This window comes from Corapipo altera, unplaced genomic scaffold (assembly GCF_003945725.1).
Source record: "Corapipo altera isolate COAL_440 unplaced genomic scaffold, ASM394572v1 62, whole genome shotgun sequence".
In the NCBI taxonomy this organism is placed as follows: Eukaryota; Metazoa; Chordata; class Aves; order Passeriformes; family Pipridae; genus Corapipo; species Corapipo altera.
In genome coordinates this window covers 10,765,674-10,784,524 of record NW_020884894.1, presented here as the reverse complement: position 1 = coordinate 10,784,524, position 18,851 = coordinate 10,765,674, and the positions used below count along the sequence as shown (strand labels likewise).

Sequence of the window (18,851 nt, the reverse complement as noted above, 5' to 3'; positions counted from 1 at the left end):
GGTGACAGTGCCCAAAGCACAGGGGGATGCTCAGAAACGGTATGGACCTGTGGGGAGCATTGCAGCCAGCACCCATTGTGGGGTTTAATCTGTGTCTGGCATGGCATGAGCCACGCTGTGACAGGAGGTGGCAGGGACATCTCCCAGTCCCCCACGGGGACAGATGGATGCTGCCCTTGCTGCATTTACAGCACCAAGTAGCCTGTCTCTGCCAAGCACAGGGAATGTTTCCGAGGCTTGCAATGTGGTTACTGTACCCAGGACCTGCTCCCGGAGGGGAACAACCATCCTGCCTCTTACTCAGGTCCGGGTTTGGCTAAAACTCCCCAGGAGAGGTTTGTAAGGGAGAGATGAGGTGAGATACGATTTTATTGTGCCGTGGCCTTGTGCTCGAGCCACTGCTCCTGCCCTTGAGTGTGCAGCCTTGAGCCTGGCAGCAGTCCTTGCTCCTTCTGGAAAGGTTCTGAGCTGTCCCAGTACAGAGGGGACCACGCTGTCCGCAGAGGGACAGTGGTGCCTGCAAGCCACAGGGCTGGCTGAGTGCTTGTCTCAGGCAGCAGGGCTGAGGATGCAGGAACAGCGGTACTGGCTTGTCCAGGGGGCAGTACCATATCCTTGTGGCCTTTCAGGTACAGGGACAAGGGACGCTGGCAGCATGTCAGATCATTTTATTGCCACAGCGGCCACAGGCCAGACCCAGGTCCCAGGGGGGGGTCTGGGTCCAGCCCCTTGACCCCTATAATACTGCTGAGAAGATGAACCCTGAGCCTCCATGCACGAGTGCTGAGCATCCTCCATCCCAGTCACCGCAGAGCAGCTCTGGGGCATCACCACCCTCCTGCTGCCTGCACCTCTGGGAGCTGGAGGCCAGGAGCGAAAAGTGAGGCAAGACCAAAGGTGCGGAGCGTGCCGGTCCTGGAGCGTGCCACGGGGGCTGCCACCACGTTCTGCCCTGGGGCTGCTGGTGGTGGGGAGCAGCAGGAGCCCTCTCGGCCCCCTCAGACGTCCATGCCAGGCGCTCGCCCCAGGCCCAGAGCCTGCACCAGCTCGTCACTGAGCCCACTCTTCAGCGTCCGCCGCACTGCGGGGGGAACAGAGGGTGGCACTGGGAGCACGGGCGGTGTTGGGTGCCAGGGGCACAGACAGGGCAGCCCTGACATACTGGGGAGAGTGGTAGTGGGGTGCAGTGGCGTGGGTTGGTCTCAGGGTACATTGGTACATCCTGCTGTGGCCTGGTGGGCTCAGCATGGCAGATCATTGGTGGCCCATGGGGAAGGAGCCAGGCAGGGTGTGGGAACAAGGACACAGAAGTAGGACAAATCATGGGGACAGAGCACAGAGATGTGGAGATGGGACAGAGGACAGGGACAGAGATGAGACAGAGTGCAGGGACTGGGCAGAGCATGAGAAGAGAGATATAGAGATGGGACAGGGCACAGGGACAGGGACAAAGAGATGGGAGATGGTAAGGGGACAGGGACACAGAGGTGGGAAAAAGCATCTGGGCAGGGACACTGACATGGGACAGGGACATGGAGATGGGACAGAGTACAGGGCCAGTGCATGGGGACAGAGATGGGACAGGGCAGGGAACAGTGATGGAACTTACAGGACTTCCTATTGCCACGGGACCTCCTGCGCTCCCTGTTGGTGCAGGGCCGGGGGTTGGCATTGTGAGTCACCGATTTCACCAGCCGGTCCATGATTTCATCCGAAGCGTCGTCTGGGGAGCTGGGAACGTCCTCCTGGGCTGAGGAGCCCTGGGTTGGGGTGGAATGCCCTGTTCCTGCACGGGGACAGTGAGGATGCAGGCATCAGCCATGCCCAGCCAGCCAGGCATGCCTTGAATGCATTTGCCATCCCGCTCCTACCCTGGCTGGCCCGGCTGCGGCGGGCAGGGATATCCACGGGGGAGGTCAGCACACTCTTCATGCTCTCGTGACCTGCTTCCATCTGCTCCTTGGGGCTGCTGGACACCACGGCGGGCGGCAAAACGGCCTCGGCGATGCCAGAGAACTTCTCTGTCTGCGGCGGGAGCAGAGGTGGGTGTCAGGGGCGCGGGGGGTTGTCAGGGGCGCGGGGGGTTGTCAGGGGCGCAGGGGGTTGTCAGGGGCGCAGGAGGTTGTCAGGGGCGCGGGGGGTGTCCCCTCCTGTTGGCGTGCAGCTGAGTGCCCCCGTACCTCGGTGATGAGCCGCCCGCGGGTCTTGCTGCGCTCGCGGTGGGCGGCGCGTTTCTTGTGCTGCTGCAGGACGCGCTCGCGGCAGGTCCGGTACTCCAGGGCGAACTCCCGCAGCAGTTTGCAGATGGGCGTCACCTTCACCTCCCGCGCCACGCTCGCCGGGTACCCCAGGTACAGCAGGAAGGAGTGAAACCTACGGGAACGTCAGTCGTGGCGGGCCAGCAGCAGGACTATGGGGCTCCTGCCGTGTCCCCAGGACCTCGAGCCACCAACCTGTTGAGGACGCGCCTGTGCACCACCTTCAAGACGACGATGCGCTGGGTGCTGTCCTTGAGGAACTCTGTCAGCTTGGTCTTCAGCACCGGCTTGGTCTCGTGCTTGGCAATCACCTTCAGGTTGTCCCAGGAGGCCCTGCACCTCCGCTCCAGCTGCACCAGGCTGTTGGCCAGCTCTTCAAAGTCAATCTGGAAGAGTGAGACGTCAGCCCTTGGCCACGCTGGTGGAGCTGGGCAGCCACGGGACCCACGCCCTGTCCTTGCCTGGGTGTCACCTGCCTTGCCTCACCTTGGCAGAGCGGGTGATGGAGGCAATCTCTGAGTAGAGGTCAGTGGTTTCTGGGAACTTCTCTACCACCATCTGGCAGAGATGGTAGAGCAGGGACTGCCGGTGCACGGTGTCCTTCACTTCCGAGACCTTCTCCAGGTAGCCCAGTTCAAAGCCTCTGCTCTGAAACACAATGGACTCTCCATCCCTCCTCCAGCAGACCTCCACTCTGTAGACCCCAGCAGCACCACCCAGCCTCAGGCACCGTCCCAGGCTCCCCGTGGTCCCTCCCCAGTATACCCTTGCACCATGGCTGGTCCTCACCCTGCTCCTCACCTGGGAACCATTCAAGAAGTTGCCCATGGCCAGCAGCGTGGCCAGGATGCACTTGAAGGTGTGATTTTTGGCCAGCTGCTCCATGCCCACCTTCAGATCAAAGAGTGGCTCTGCAATCTCCTGGGTGAGGAGAGAGGCAGGTGAGACCCCTTGGGAACTTCAGCATTCACCCATGAGGACAACCACCTCCTGGTCAACTCGAGCCCATGCTTGCCTTGGCTGGGGACCTGCAGCCTGTCCCCAGCCAGGATGGCACTCCCATGCTTGGACATGGCTGGTCCCCACCAGGAACACACTTGGCTCAGCACTTAGAACTGCTGGGGTGGCAGCAGTGGGAGGGCAGAGGGGAGATGGGGTACATGGCTCTCTACCTGCTCCAGGCTCTCGTAGTCCAGCTTGAAGGCCCAGAGCTGGAGTCTGGCCGTGAGGTCACTGATGGAAGACAGGGCGAGCAGGAACTGCTCTGCAGAGCCCAAGGGCACGTCAGGGTTGGCCAACTGGGCCTCCTGGATCTTCTGCTTCTCCTCCTCAGTCGGGACCATGGTCAGGATTTTCTAGGGCAGGGAAAGAGGGATATGTCAGACTCCAGACATGTCATCATGGGACGTGTCATCCCAGGCATCATAGCATGGAGGTCTCCTGGCCAGGGAAACGACCCACATGAGGACCTTAGAGGGTCCAATCTTCTCTTGTGCTCACCTCAATCCCTTCCTTATTGACTGCAAACTCATCAAAGTTGAGCACAGCAGTCTTGATGATGTGGACGGGTGGCAGCACTGTGAGGCCAATGTTGATGGCGTTGCTCCTCTTGGGGTCTAGCACCACCACAACCTTCTTCCCATCAACAGCTTTCTGCAAAGAGGAGAGGATGGGTGGGGACAGCCAGGCAAAGGGCTCATGAGCCCATCATGGGACATGGGGAGTCAATCATGGACCCCATGGTGAGCCAAACCTGTGCACTGCCCATCACCGTCCCCATTGAGCCTCTGGGCTGCCAGTACCCATCCTTGGCATAGGGTAAGGGTGACAGTGCATGCTGAGGGTCCCCATAGGAACCAACAGCCTTCCTCCCACCCCTGAAATCCCCTTGGCTGATGGGTGCCCACTGGTACCTTTGAAGCCGGCACTTCCTTTGACCGTGACTCAAAGAGATGCTCCAGTTTTGCAGCATTGATCTCGACATTCTGCAGGGATGCCCACAGTGTCCCCTGGCCAAACCTGCCTGGCCCTACAGTGCCATCCAGCTGCTTCAGCTCCTTCCAGAAGAGCTTCACTGTCCTCTTCTTCTTGGCCTGGGAGGGGCCGTCTGTTGCTGAGAGGCCTGGCAGCCCTGGTGGGGGTGGGCAGCCAGGGGCTACAGGAGGTGGAGGTGGTGGGCAACCAGGGATGGCAGGAGGTGGAGGTGGTGGTGGTGGGCAACCTGGGACTGCAGGAGGTGGAGGTGGAGGTGGGGGACAACCAGGGATGGCAGGAGGTGGAGGTGGAGGCGGCGGGCAACCAGGCATGGCAGGAGGTGGAGGGGGAGCCATCAATGTTCCAGTGCTCGTTGCTGTAATGCCAGAATGGAGGAAGGAGCCATTGGCCATTGGCCCTGTGTCCAGGATGTCAAAATCTTCTTCCTCCCCCAGATCAGTGAAGTCCAGGTCCTTGATCTTCAGCTGCACAGGGCTGGCCTCCAGGCGCTCCCATGTCAGCTCCATGTCCTTCTTGATGGGCATCATCCCAGTGTTCTCCAGTTTCTGCGTGTGGGTCTCGGCATCTATGCTGGACATGGCACGTACCAGCTTGGCATGGGCACTGGCCACTGGCCCATCTGGAGCCCTGCCACGGAGCCAGGCACTCTCCTGCTCCTGGCTGCTACCTCCCTTGGCATCCATCTCTGCCTCACCCTGGATCCGGGGGGATGAAGGGACCTCAGGGAACACCTTCTCCCTCCCCGGCTCTGAGGAGCCCTTGGCATAGAGCATGTCCAGCATAAACTTGGTGTCAGAGGAGATGGTGCTGCAGGAGTCGGTGGCGTCAGACCGAGCCAGGCGAGACCCTGCAGGGAGAGAGGGAGAAGCTGGGACAACACGCTTGGAGGGAGCAGGTGGTGCTGAGCTGCACATGGAGTTGGGGTCCTGCTCCCTGGTGGGGTGTGCTTGGATGCCAGTGTTTTGAGCAAGGAGGTACCACCAGCTCCTCCGTGGCTCTGGGTATCACAGTTGTGGCACAGGGACAGAGAGAACACTAACCCCCACCCCAGGGGCCCTTATGAGCTGGGAACACACACCCTGGCAGCACTTACTTATGCTGGGTGGCTCTGTCCCGGAATCAGAGGTGCCGCTGTCTCTTTCCCACGCAGGAGCAGCAGGATGCTCCAGTGCAGCATCACCAAGGACATCGAGCCGCCCCTTGGCCATGGAAGAGATCTTCTCCTTCTGGGCTGCAGCCAGGTTCTCCAAAAAGCGAGCTCTGCAAGACAGGGGTGGGCGTTGGCTGGGATCAAGGCAGGGATGGGGACAACGGGGACAATGGGCACACCACGCCATGCCACACTGCACAGCCAGCCCTGCAGCACAGAAACCCCCTGCACTGGCCACACCCCATCAGGGACCCGGAGGATTCAACCTCCTCTGAGCCCTGCAGGGAGACAGGCGTTGCCCCCAGGGCTCGGGGACAAGGCCCCATGGGAGCCAAAGGCTTGTGCCATCAGGGTGCCACTGTCACCAGTTGGTCCCAACAGACCTGCTGCCCACTGCAACCCTCATCCAAAAGCTGCAAAACCCAGGAGAGTGCCCAGGTAGAGACTCGAGGGGACCCTCCTGCTCCTCATGCCCTGCATGGCCAGAGCCCAGACACCTCCAGCCGGGCACTGCCCGAGGAAGCGCACGCCTGGAGACACACGCATGCCTCTACTTACTCAAACCTCCTCAAAATAGGCTTGTCCCCATGCAAGGAGGGGGCATCCTCCCGCCTGAGGGAAAACAGGGGTTAGCCCCCGCTGCCAGCAGCCCCACGGGGCTCGTGTGTTCTGCACACACCCACCTGGCAGCCCTCCAGCACGGGACCCTCACCCTGCCATCACCCTGCGGCCCCAGGGGTCACGGGGAGCTGGGAGAGCCCCGGCAAGGCCCCTCCTGCCCAGGTATCCCGTGGCACTGGTGAAACACTGTCTCCCCCATCTGGTCAGCACACCGGGAGCAGGCTGTGCCACCCCCAGCAGGGACACCTCACCCCAAAGTGGGGATCAGAGGGTGCCATCATCCTTTGGGAGATGCTGGTGATGGGGGGAGCAGGATGGGGGCAGTGAGGTGGGTGCTAGTGCCCACTTCCCCTGGAGCATCATGGAATAGGACAAGGGAGAATTAATAGGACAAGGGAGAATGTCTTTAAACTGAAAGAGAGTAGGTTTAAATTGGATATTAGGAAGAAATTCTACCCTGTGAGGGCAGTGAGGCCCTGGCACAGGTTGCCCAGAGAAGCTGTGGGTGCCCCATCCCTGGAAGGTGTCCCTGCCTATGACAGGGTGGTTAGAACTAGGTGATCTTTAAGGCCCCTTCCAACCCAAACCATTCCAGGATGCAATGATTCTGTGACATGCTGGGAGGGAGCACGCGGGTGCAGAGCCCAGGCACTTACCAGACAGGGGCAGTTTGGCGCAGCCTGCAAAAGGAAAGATAGAAAGAGTGGGCAGAGGAGAGGGCAAGCGTGGGCAGAGAGGAGAATGAGGAGGAGCTGGAGCAGAGCTGTGAGTGCCCAAAGGATGCCCTGGAGCCCCTGTCCAGACCCTCTGATACCTGCTGCCCCATCACATATCTCTCCAGCCCCAGTGCCCTCCCAGACTCTGTTTCCCCCTGGGACAGGCAGAGTGTGCCCTGGGATAGGCACACCTCATGCTCCTGGGAGCCCATGTTGCCACCCCAGGGGACCCCCATGCCCCTCCTGGCTCCTTACTTGTAAACACTGCGCTCTCCTGGGCCCGGGGGCTGCTCCTTCTCGGCCAGAGGGGAGGCCAGGGCCAGCCGCACGCTGGACGCGCTGCTGTAGGTGCTGCTGGGACAGGGTCTGGAACAAGAGGTGAAAGAGACTGAGAGCAAGTCCCACAGGACTGCCCTCCACCCTGGCACTGGCATGGATCCCAGTGCTGCTTATGCTGCACCCCAGTGTCTGCACCATTCCAGAAGCATCCCCACCACAGACCACCTCCAGCTGCACTTACTCTGCTGGGCTGCTCGGTGAGGGGATATCTGGGGTGTCCTCAGCTGGGGGCTCCTTTGGAGTGCCAGGGGACTCCAGAAGGGACTGGGCATCAGCACTGGGCTCTGGGCAGCCGCCCTGGGACCGCCACCCGCGCCGGCCCTCGTCTGTCCTCCTCCTCTCCTTGCGTCCCCCCGAGGGCGGCTCTTCCACGTCATCCTCCAGCTTGAGAGCACTCTGTGGAGGGAGCAGGGGGCATGGCACTGGGCACAGCAGCACTCCTGCCACCCCATGCACATCCCCCCTGCTGACACCGGACGTGGCATGTGGCCAGATCCCACAGGTGCCCTGCTCACTTCGTAGAGTGTGAACTGCTGCTTCAAGTCGAGGTCGGTGCCCTTGCTGCCCAGGTACTCCTGCACCACGTGCTCCATGCCCTGCTGCTCCAGACAGTCAGTCACGTCGTAGAAGGTGTCCTGGTCCGGGAGGGCTGCCAGTGTCTGAGCAGGACCAGAGGGATGCTGCTGGGACTGGGGTGACCCACCCCAAGCCCCACCAGCATGGCACCGCGGGGACACCCCCCCAGACCTTGTTGATGAGTGTCATGGTGAACACCAGCAGCTCCGTGTCAGCCCCGTGGCGTTGCTTCAGGATGGCCATCAGGTTGGACCACGGACAGGCACCTGGGAAAAGCAGCAAGTGCAGGTGACACACGGGCAGGAGGGGACCCCGTCCCCCGGGGGGGACCCTGCGGGAGGCGGGGGCTGCACCCACCTCTCGCCTGGTCCACGGCATTGACGGCGCAGATGAGGAGCAGGGCATTGGGCTCTGTGTACTCCACGAACACCAGGAGCAGCTTCAGTGCCATCTTCACCACCAGGCGAAACTGGGACAAGGGATGGCAGCTGGGACAGCAGCAGTGGCAGGGGCTGCCAGCGTGATGCTGCAGTGGCTGTGCCCACGCCCCAGAACTGGGGGTTTTGTTCACGGGGCCAGGGACCTGTGGCTGAGATGCTGATGGCCAAGGGGCACTGGCTCCAGACCTGGAGCAGGACCATATAACCCAAGCTCTGTGCCAGGGAACATGGTCACATCAGGACGGGGAGCTCTGTGGACCCCAGGTGATTTCCAGATGGTTGGGAGCAGGACCCAACACAAGCAAAGGTACCAGGGCATTGAGCAGAAGTGGAGCACACAGGGATGATGCAAGAGGACAGCCACAGGCAGGGAAGGGGGTGCAGCAGGGGGCACAGGCAGCCCCCCAGGAGGAACAGACACTTACTGGGCTTCCCGACAGGGTGTACAGCCACTGGACGGTCTCGTTGTGGTTGATGACACCCTGCATCCCATCCACGAAGAGCATGATCTGGCTCAAGGCTGCAAGGCAGAGAGTGGGCAGGCTGATGGCATGGCAGGCAGGGGTTGGGCATTCCCATCCCTGCACAGCATTGCCATGGCAATATCTGGCAGCTGTGAAGACAAAACCCTGGCAAACTTGCGGGTTCTCTCCCCCTGAGTGTCAGCCCCTCCTCCTTGGGGATGAGCATAGAATCCCAGAATGGTTTGGGTTGGAAGGGACCTTAAAGACCATCTCATTCCAACCCCTGTGCCATGGGCAAGAACACCTTCCGTTAGATTAAGTTGCATCAAAGCCCCATCCAACCTGGCCTTGAACACTTCCAGGGATGAAGCATTCACAGCTTCTTTAGGCAGCCCTGCTCCAGAGGTGCCCTGGGCCCAAATACCAACCCCGGAGGATGTAATTCTGGTAGTTCTGGTCGGCCTCTGCCCCCACTTTGATCAGGCACGTCAACCCATCCAGGTTCACGAACTCGGGCACCAGGTCCTTGTCCTCCTGCGGGGCAAAGGCCAGGTGTTACCCCAGTGTGGGCTGGGCAGCCAGCCCTGGGGGAGGCCCTCAGCCCCTCCCCACCACCATCACCATACCTGGAAGAGCTGCTTCAGGGAGAAGAGGGATCGCCGCAGCTCCGGCCCCTGTGAGTTGTACAGCTTCTCTGGGAGGGAAGGAGAGATGTGGCCTGAGGGCCTGACCTCACAGGGGCTCACTGTTGTACGGGGGCTCCCAAATGCTCCCAGCTTCCTGGGAAGGCCTCACATCCTGACTTAACCCCTGTGCCATCACCCCAGGATGCCAGCATGGCCCCCAACCATGGGACACTGTGTGGAAGCAGCTGCTGCCCCACAACTACATATTTCAGCCCTGCCACTTTCCTATTTCCTTTTTTTTCTTTTCTTCTGGCCAGCAATGACACAAATATCCCCTCTGGTTTCCTGTGCACAACCTAAACAGGAACTCTGGCAGAAGCCTGAGCTACTTTTAGCTGTCCCTCCCCAGGCATAGCTGTGCCATGGTCCCAGAGCCCTGTGGCTTGGGAAAAACTGCAGGATGGGGTTGGGAAGGATGGCAGTGTGACACTGGCTGCTTGGGGACAGGACTGTAACTGGGCTGGAGACTATGTGCTTATGGGGATGGTGCCTGCAGGCAGGAGCCAGCACTGACCAGCTGGGGCAATGGGAAGCTGGAAAGTCCCATGAGGACACCAAAGACATTGTGAGTCAGCACTTCCCACATCCAAAAACTGAGTTAGCCAAGCATCCCAACTTATATGGGTCAGGCTTAGAGCTGTAACAAGCCAAAAACAAGATGTCCAAGGAGGCCTCCAGACATGCCCTGTAAAACACGATGTCCCGGCAGCCTCCTCCGCTCTGCTATCAGCTTGTCAGAGCAGCTGAGAGGGAAGGCAGAGCAGCCAGGAGGGAAAGCAGAAGAGCCCAGAGCTCAGACAGAGCCTGGGAACTGCTGGTAAAGAGCACGGCCATGACCCCAACCCTGGGCTTCCTGTCCCTTCCCGCATGGCCCAGCTGCAGCCCTGCACAGCCAGCTGATGCCCATCTGGCATCGCTCTGCTCAGCGCTCGTTTTCCCCCTGCTAAAGATTAAAAAGAGGCTTGAAACTCCCGAATATTTTGCAGGACCTTGGAGCAGGCTGCCCGAAACCATGGCAGCACTTTCTGCTGCGTAAGAGCTGTTTGTTTGTCTCCTGCAAAGCTATATTTAGAGCTTGCCTGAATGACCCAGAATAACTGCAGTGGGTGGTGGGCTCCCAGCCCAAGAGGCAAAAGTCCCGATCTCTGAGGATGGAGGGGATTGACCCCACGGGCCCCCCATGGGGACCACGTGCCCTGGTCTTTGGGAGGGCTTATGGGGCGGGAGCAGCCCTGGGCTGTATCGCTCCCTCTCTCCATCACAAAAAGCCTGGCCAAAACTCACCACAGAGGCCAAACCCCCACCATCCGGGGTGGACGAGCCCCTGGACACACACCAGCCTGGAGGAGGGAGCAGCCCTCACTCACCAATGATGGCGTGGACTCGGACGGAGAGCTGCGTGCGCAGGATCAGGGTCGGCCGCCTCCCCTTCCTAGGGCAGAGGAAAATGCGGTGTGAGCGCCTGCAGTGGGACCACCCCAGCCCCTGGCCCCTTGCCCATGGTCTTCATACACACATGGAACCCCCGTGTCCTGTCCCCAGAGGGCTCGGGCACCCCACATGCCTCACCTGACCTCCTCGTAGAAACCCTCCAGATCATCCTTCTGCTCCAGCAGGGACAAGTCAAGGTCCAGGTAGTGTCCGGAGGGTGAGACCTGCAGCGTGCAGTCCTCCAGCTGGGGATGCAGACAGACAGGATGAGCCTCTGGGCCCACCACAGCATTCCTGGTTCCCAGAGCATTCCCGGGTCACCCTCCCACCTGCACCGAACCCAGGAGGCAGACACATCTTGGAACAGGGTGGCAGATCCCGCCTGTCCTCAAGTGTTGGCCATGCAGGGAGATGCCCCAGCACCCTTCACCTCAGCCCGGTGCTAACTGGGGAGAAACATGGAGCCCCAGGCTGGGAAAGCCTGAGTGATGGTGGTCCCACTGCTGCGGGAATCCTTGGCAATCCCTTAAGTGGGAACCACAGCAAGAGGCTGGATCTGCTCCCTGGGGCTCCCCTTAGTCAGCAGGGGTGTGACTGGGAGAGGATCCACCTCCTTCCAGGGCTGAGGAATCGCCTCCGCCTGCGGGAACTGGGTCTGCCAAGGCACCCAGCCCAGCCAGGGACACCCCAAACCAGGGTGAGCCCCACAGAGAGGTCCTCTGCCTGACACACCCTCTGACTCAGCCCACAGCCACGTGGCATCTTCCACTGGGATGGGGAAAAGCACAGCCTCAGGCAAGGCTGGGGCGAGGGCATCTTCCCAGAAAATCCACTTACAGCACCCAGGGCACACCCCTGCCAATGGGCACAGCACCCACAAAGCCCCTGAGCCACCTGGGAGCCAGCAGCACCCCACAGCACCCAGGCAACTCTCCTGGGACAGGGCAATTTACCCTCGGTGGATGAGCAGGAGCAGAGAGAGGGCAGTGCCAGCACTGCCCCCCCAGCACATCTTGACCTGTTCCTAAAGCATTTGCAAACCCCCCCCTGCCCTTTCCACCCTACCTCTGAGGAACAGATCTGCAGAGCAGGAGCTGTCTGGGGATAAAAGCCCATTATTAATGCTGCTCCTGCTGCAAAAAAAAAAAGCAAGCAACACAAACAGCAATGGGGGAGAGAAGTAGGGACCCACCATCCACCTAAAAGCCCACTGAAAGCCCCCATCTAAAAGCTGAATTTCAGCTTCAAATTGCAAAAAGCTCCAAGCACAGCCCTCTGGCTGAGGAGCTCAGATGGAAACAGTCACAGCTCCTCTGTCTTTCCCACCAGTGCCTTTCCCCACTGTGATCCCAAACACCCCCAGCAATGCTGGGTATGGCTCCTGCACCTCACTGGGGTTTCTTTCCATGACATTCCCATCTCCTGAAGACCCAAGACTGTGCAAGAGCTCACAGGTATGAATTTACTGTGAGTGTGACGTTAATGGCAGAGGGCAAAGTAAAAATGCCACACGCACTGAGTAACTAACGCTGACCACGCCCTGGGATAATGGGCAATTTGGCAGGGCCCTGCTGGGCTGGACTCTGATGTTCTTCAGGATCCTGCTCCACCTTCCATGGTCACCAGGCACTCCAGCCAGCCATGGCAACGTGCACAAACACCTGCTGGCACCGAGCAGGTGCTCCTGGCTGCCTCACAGTGACCCCACGCAGGATTTGCTCGCTGGGGAAAACTTCAATTCCTCCACAGGGACAGGCTCTCCTGCATCCCGGGGCATCCCTGGATCCACCCAGGCATCCTTGCAGCCGCCCAGGCAATCCTGCATCCTCCTGGGTGCCCTTGCAGCCATCCCTGCATCCTTCTGGCCACCCCTGCATCCTCCCAGCCACCCTTGTATCCCCACAAGCATCCTGGCATCCCCACAGGCATCCCTGAATCCTCCTGGGCATCCTCTTAGGCATCCCTGCATCCACCCAGGCACTCAAACACAGCAAAGAGCAAATCAGCTCCAGCACAAAAGCTTTGGCTTCTCTGGGCTGCCAGTAAGCCCAGTTAACATCCCCAGCTCCTGCAGGGCCGATGACAAGTCCCAGCTGGAGGGGGAGGCCAAGCCCCTGGGACCCGACCCTGCACATTTCCCGTGTGAGCTTGGCAGTGCTTCCCACTAGGGATGCTCCAAGCACTGGGCCTGGGTTTGGCTGTGACCCCCCTGGCAAACACCATCCCCTGGAGATGGAGACAGGCTGTCCCAGGCTCCTGCTGCCCCTGCCAAAAATCATGGGCGGCACTTCCGCGCCAGGGAGCACCGACTGCCCCGGGGCCGGGGTCACTCCGGTTATCCGGACAAGGGGTTTATGCCCTGCAGGATCCGAGCTGGGACCGTGGGGTTGTGCTGCTGGGGGCGGCACGTTGGGGTCACGGGTTGCTGACAGCTCCCAGTGAGGGTGGCTCTGATCCATCTGCCTCCTGCCTGGAAAACCGTTATAAAATGAGCCAGGATTTGAGGGCAGTGGGGACTTGAGGGCAAAGCAGAGGTGGGAGAGGAGAGAGTCCCACGCTCACACATCCAGCACACAGCTCCTGGGAGTCCCAGCCATCCTGCAGAAGCATGGATGTGCCTCACCCACCGGACTGGGGTCTTGCTGAGGACAAGATGCTGATGCCAGCCCCGACAGGGGACAAGGACCCCATGACCTGGAAAAGGTTCCTCTGTTGAATGCCCCATCCCTGGAAGTGTTCAAGGCCAGATTGGATGGGACTTGGAGCAACATGGTTGAGTGGAAGGTCCCTGCCCACTGCAGGGGGATGGAAGTAGATGATCCCTTTAAGGTCCTTTCCAACCCAAACCATTCCAGGATTCCATGGAGGTGTGATGGAGACATCTCCACCTCCAATATGGAGACATCCTTCACTCACAGCTGAACTCACACCACCCACCACAGCATCACATCTTCCTGCTCACTCCTATCATGGCATCCCCACATGGGAAGATGCTCCAAGGCCAGGCAGTGAATATCCTCTTTATCTGCCAGCAAAGGAAACACTTTTACTTGCTTTCTAACACTTTCTTGTTGTGGCAACCACAATTTCCCAAAATTGCTGCAGCTCTTCTAGAAAGGCTATGGGGAAATGACAGAAAAAAACAGTTTATTTATATAATACAGAATAAATAAACATAGGCAGCAGTTAAACACAAGGCACCAGTAGGTCAGAAACCCCTGGCATCACCAGCCTCTGCTCACCCTCCCAAAACACACGGGGACTGAGGGTTTATAGAGCTGCGCCACAGGAGCAACCCTCACCCCAACCAAGCACATTCACCATGATTTGGTTTCAGGGCTAAGAGGGGTGTCTGCTGCCAGGGCACTCAGGTGCTGCCTCCTGGTTATCCCTGCATGATGGATGGCAGCAAGTGGATGGGAACACTGCCACTGCCCTATCACCGGGGGCGGAGAATAATACCCAAGCCAGGAGAGAACTCTGGAGGTCACCCAGACTTGGCCCAGAACTTCACACTTGTGTCCCTCTTGAAGCTACTCCAGCCAAGCTCATTGCTCATTAACAGATCCCTCATTACTCATCAACAGACCTGCAGCAGCGGGAGGACCCCAGTCCTGGGGAGCAGTTGGTGTCCTGGCAAAGCCATGGCATGAACGCCTGGCTGCAGCTCCCACCCCGGGATCTGTGCAAGGAGGGTGCTGGGAGCTGGGGAGCGCCAGAGGCTGCTGAGCACCAACACTTGGCTCCAAGCGTGCAAAAACTGGGGGACAGCAGCGCCACTGAGGATCCCACCTCACGCTTTTGTGCCTTCCAAAGGTTAAGTGGGGCAAAGACCCTCAGCAAAGCCCCCCCCCAAGCCCAGTAGGAAACAGAGGGCAATGGGGCTGTGGATGGAGCTTGTGCACTTCACACACGCACCGAGGTCACCCCAGCAGCTCCTCTATCGAGCACAGGAGCTCTCAGTGAGCTTATGGCACAGAGGCCAGTGAGCTGTTTGCTCTTCCCAGGTTTCCGGGGGAGGAAGGAGAAAGCAAAACTCCAGCCTCTGGGGTTTTGCAATTGTTTGGAAAAATCCCCAGATTCAAAGGTGAGATAGTGCTGGGGCAAGGGAGTGCAGAGGCCTTTGGGGACTGAAAGGACGGCCAAAAAAATCTGCCCTGTCAAAACCTGCTTGCAGAGGTTCAGAAAACACCCACACCCCGCACAAGCATCACCCAAGGGTACTGAAAAATGCTGGAAAGCAGGAGAAGATAGTATCGGCCTGGAGGCAAACAATGCAGCAGCAGCAAACAAAGCTGGAAGGTATTTCTAAGCACAAACACACTTTCCGGAGAACATGAAAAAGTCATCAGAGACGGGTCGTGCTCAGGGAGAGGAAGCACCGAGGGTGTCATGGGGCAGGACAGGCTGTTCAAACCTCTTGCTCATCATCTCTAGGCTGTTCCCAGCACAGAGTGCAGCTCTGCTGTGCCCAGGGAGGGCAGGACCCGCTGCTCCCCCATGGCAGCTCATCCCCTGGGTGCCTGCAGCTCGATCCAATGACGACGATATGGGGACCCCCAGCTCAGCTCCCTCCCAGCTGCTTCACCCTCTTCCTGGTGCTCTGCAGGTCTAGGCACACTGCCCAGCAGGACAAACCTGGCACCAGGCATCCCCAGCTGGATTTTTTTTCAGCCAGTTCCTTGCGAAAAATCCAACTGTTCATTTACTAATTTTAGGGTGGCGACTAATGGAGCTGAGCACTACCTAGCACAAAAGGCACCAGGGGAGGTTTCAGCTGGTTGTGCCAGGGTAACGACATCTGCATGGCTCCAGCTCTGAATTTGGACTTAACTGGGTGCTTCAGGAGACTGACCTCACTCCACAGGGTGTAAATCCTGCTGCAGGAGGCTCCCAGTGAAGACATCGGCTCATGCAATCCCCAGCCAGCATCCCAGTTTGTCTGCTGCAGCCCTCGCTGGCTCAGAAAGCTTTGTGTGGTAAAGGCAGCGGGGTTTATAACCTATAGAATCTATATAACTCAGGAATCTGGTTTAGAAACCCAGGACAGGGTCCTACCAGCTCACCTGTGATTTCACCAAGGGTCATGGGGCGATGCAAGGAAACCACAGGAAAAAACATCTAAAGTTTGGCTTAGGCAGAGAACAGAACCTGAAATCCCAGATCAACACACCTCTGCTGGGCTCAGGACCTCCTTGCAAGGCTCCTGCCCTCAGGAACTCTGCGTCCAGTCCCCTCCCCGTGCCACCATGGCAGCACTCCGATCCCATTACAGCCAACTCCTGCCCGGGGAGCAGAGCACACGCCTGAAATTTGAGTTTGCTCCATTCGTCATGTCCCAGGGCTGTTTGTTCCCAAACAAACTCCGTTTAGTCACCGCCTAAAAATCGCCTTAAAATCCCATGACGGCGACATGAGACGCTGCTGCTTTGCTCCAAGGAAAATTAAAAGAAGGATAAAGGGGAATTTTTTTGCTGCAGACAAAGGTCTCACAGCGATCCACTCTCCCCTGACAGGCCAGCAAGCTCAGTGCCAGGCACACCAAGCTGATTTCCCCCTCCTGCTGTCCCATCTCTACTCTGAATCCACACTCCCCCAGACAGTCTGGGTTCCTGCCTGGGTTCCTGCCTCCCTTCCCTGCACTCCTGCAGCGCTGCAAGACAGATGCTCAGCCATTGCCAAAGCTCTGCTGGGTCCCGTGTTCCTAAGGAGGAAAACAAGTCTGTCTCCATCCTGTGAGGATGCATCACGCCAACAGGGAAGGTCCCCCGTCTTCCCTGTCTCCTCCACTTCCCAGTCCCCTTTTACCAGCCTGAGTCAGGCCTGAGGACACACAAGCAAGACACAATGCCTCGCTTCACCTTCGTCCTTCTGCCTTCCTCCCGGCTGGAGGAAATTGCTCAGCACGAATTTCCGCGCCGCTCTCTGGCGGCAAAGCTGCCGCCGGATCGGGGAGAGACGAGGGGCTGCAGAGGGGCTGACGAGGAGCCTCTCCGGCCCCACTGTCACCTCCCCAAGGCCCAGCTGCCCCAGGGAGCGGGGACACTGGACGGGTCCCCGGGGTTAGGGAGCCGGTGTGCTCCCGTCGAGGTTCAGCTCCGCTCCTGGCAGCCGGCGTGGATGTGGGATGCCGGGGTGGGAGCACGCTGCCCGGCTCTGCCCCGACGACACGGGGTTGGACGCTTGCCTCCCCCTGCCTGGGTTCCTGCCTGCTCTGAGCAAGCACAACCTCTTCCTCCTTGCCGACTCATCCGGGGCAGGCCGAGAGCTGGCATCTCCCGCGGGGGCTCCGGCATCTCGCCGTGACTCACACCGGGACTGCTGCCCGGGATTTACCGCCCCATCCCTCGCCTCCCCGGCCCCCTCTGGCCGGCAATCCCCACTCCGTCCCCCGTCCGATACCTTCCCAGTGCCTTCCCCAGCGCCCCCCGCTCCCCCTCACCGGCAGCGGGGCCCCGAGCAGGCGATGCAGCGCGGGCAGTTGCGCCCCGAGGGCCAGCGCCTCCTCCACGGCATAAACGGGGGCTCGCCGGGGCTCCGGGAAGCTGCCGCAGCCGAAGGGATCCGCATCCTCCAGGTACTGCACCCGGCAGGGCACGGCCGCCTCCGCCGCCTCCGCCGGCTCCCCCATGGCCACGGCCCCGCCGCCGCCGCGGCCCCGAGCGCCGCCGCTGCCGGGGACAGCGGGGCGGGCACGGCCCTCGGCCCAGCCCCTCTGCCCGCCCCGTCCCGGGAGCACCAGCGGCGCTCGGCGCGCCCTCCCGCGGGCATCCCGCCGGGATGCTCCAGGCCTCGGGTTGCTCCAGCGTCTGCGGGGCTCCGCCGGGATGCTCCGGCATCAGGGATGCTCCAGGCTGAGGGATGCTTCAGTCCCCGGGATGCTCCGGCATCAGGGATGCTCCAGGCTGAGGGATGCTTCAGTCCCCGGGATGCTTCAGGCTCTGGGAGCTCCGGGCTGCCCCGGAGGGCCAGGTAGGGCTGCTTGCCCTGGGTGAATTGGAGCACGGGTGGGCGCCTGGGCTGCACCTCCCCATCCCGGGGCAGGGAGGAACTGGCACGGGATGAGCAGCCCGGAGTCATGGGTGCCGTGGTGCCGCCCTGGAAGCAGGGCAGCTCGGGGCCTCCACGGACAGTGTTGATGCTAACGAGGGTGTTATACATCCAAGGTGTCAATGCTAACGATGTTGTGTTAATTCCCAAGGCTATGGCAGGCTGGGAAATGAGGATGCAAAGGAGAGAGCCAGGACCCCTGGGGAGACCCAGGAGGGAAACATGGATGCACCAGGGATGGGACTGGGGACATGAGAAGGTGTCATTGCTCTTGGAGTCAGCATTAGTCTACAACTGCCTGGAGTCCCTGAAAGGAGGTTGTGGCAAGGTGGGGGTTGGGCTCTTCTCCCAGGTAACAAGAGACAGCACAAAGGAAAATGATCTCAAGTTGCACAGTCCCACAAGGCAAAGCTTGCGCAAAAACCATTTTACTTTCTTTTTGACAGAGCGGTGACGATGGTCAGATGTGATGGAGTGGTGGACAGGGAGACTTCCCCTTGCTCCAGGCTCCAGCCCCCATTCCCCAGCTGTTGGCTTCAACTGGCAAACGTTTGCAGCACATTTGTGCCCGAGCAGAGAGATGGGAAGAGGTGCTGGCACCAAGGCTGCCAGGGAGGTGTCCTGCAGCTCGTTTCCTCCCAGGCAGGGGGCTCAGCCGGGCACTCAGCATCCAGAGGTGCCCATGCCCTGCCACCCTTAAGAGGGAATCTTGGGTGCCCCCCTGGGTGCTCCCAGGCTGGTGCTCAGGCAGTGTCTGGGGCAGGGGTGGGTGGTCTCAGCTGGGAAGGAGCTGGCAGGGAGTGGGATCAGGTGTGTGGGGAGAGTGGGAATTTGGTGGGTGCAGTGAGCGAGCGTGGGAGGATTCAGACAGAGCAAGGACACTGAGGGAGGGCACAGGAGACCAAGGCGATGCAAAGGGCACTGGGCAGGTGCCAGGGGATTGGCATGGGGTAGGGGGCAGCATGGGGGCACCAGGATAATGCAGGTGGCACTGGGGCAGTTGCAGGGAGGACTGAGACAGGGGCAGGGGGCTGGCATGGGCCAAGGGGACTAGCACGGGGCAGGGGCTCCAGGAGGGTGCAGGTGAGCTGGGATGGAGGGAGGTACGAGGGGTGAGCGGGGTGG

General features: G+C 60.1%; 2 protein-coding genes across 4 annotated transcripts in view; one reads left to right on the top strand and one right to left on the bottom strand.

The window, feature by feature from the left end:
* Nucleotides 1-652: 652 nt before the first annotated feature.
* On the bottom strand, nucleotides 653-17,336 carry FHOD1 (formin homology 2 domain containing 1). 3 transcript variants are annotated; one of them, XM_027646523.1, is made up of 25 exons: nucleotides 17,119-17,336; nucleotides 10,815-10,921; nucleotides 10,613-10,677; nucleotides 9,186-9,253; nucleotides 8,988-9,093; nucleotides 8,521-8,615; nucleotides 8,013-8,124; nucleotides 7,827-7,921; nucleotides 7,595-7,738; nucleotides 7,261-7,475; nucleotides 6,996-7,106; nucleotides 6,681-6,704; nucleotides 5,962-6,015; nucleotides 5,347-5,513; nucleotides 4,538-5,100; nucleotides 4,172-4,465; nucleotides 3,759-3,911; nucleotides 3,431-3,613; nucleotides 3,060-3,179; nucleotides 2,745-2,906; nucleotides 2,454-2,644; nucleotides 2,181-2,373; nucleotides 1,872-2,025; nucleotides 1,610-1,786; nucleotides 653-1,081 (listed from the first exon to the last, which is right to left on the bottom strand). In XM_027646523.1, the coding sequence occupies exons 1-25, from the start codon at nucleotides 17,305-17,307 to the stop codon at nucleotides 999-1,001; spliced, it is 3,825 nt and encodes a 1,274-aa protein (XP_027502324.1). In that variant the 5' UTR covers nucleotides 17,308-17,336; the 3' UTR covers nucleotides 653-998. The 3 variants fall into 3 exon arrangements, with proteins under 3 accessions (XP_027502324.1, XP_027502323.1, XP_027502325.1); XM_027646522.1 differs by having other exon boundaries at nucleotides 4,172-5,100; XM_027646524.1 differs by lacking the exons at nucleotides 5,962-6,015; nucleotides 6,681-6,704 and having other exon boundaries at nucleotides 4,172-5,100.
* SLC9A5 (solute carrier family 9 member A5) overlaps nucleotides 9,341-18,851 on the top strand; it is a 24,062-nt gene continuing 14,551 nt past the window's right edge. The window contains exon 1 of the mRNA XM_027646610.1: nucleotides 9,341-10,040. Within this exon, the coding sequence (XP_027502411.1) occupies nucleotides 9,926-10,040 (115 nt within the window). The 5' untranslated portion in view covers nucleotides 9,341-9,925. The remainder of the gene's footprint in view (nucleotides 10,041-18,851) is intronic.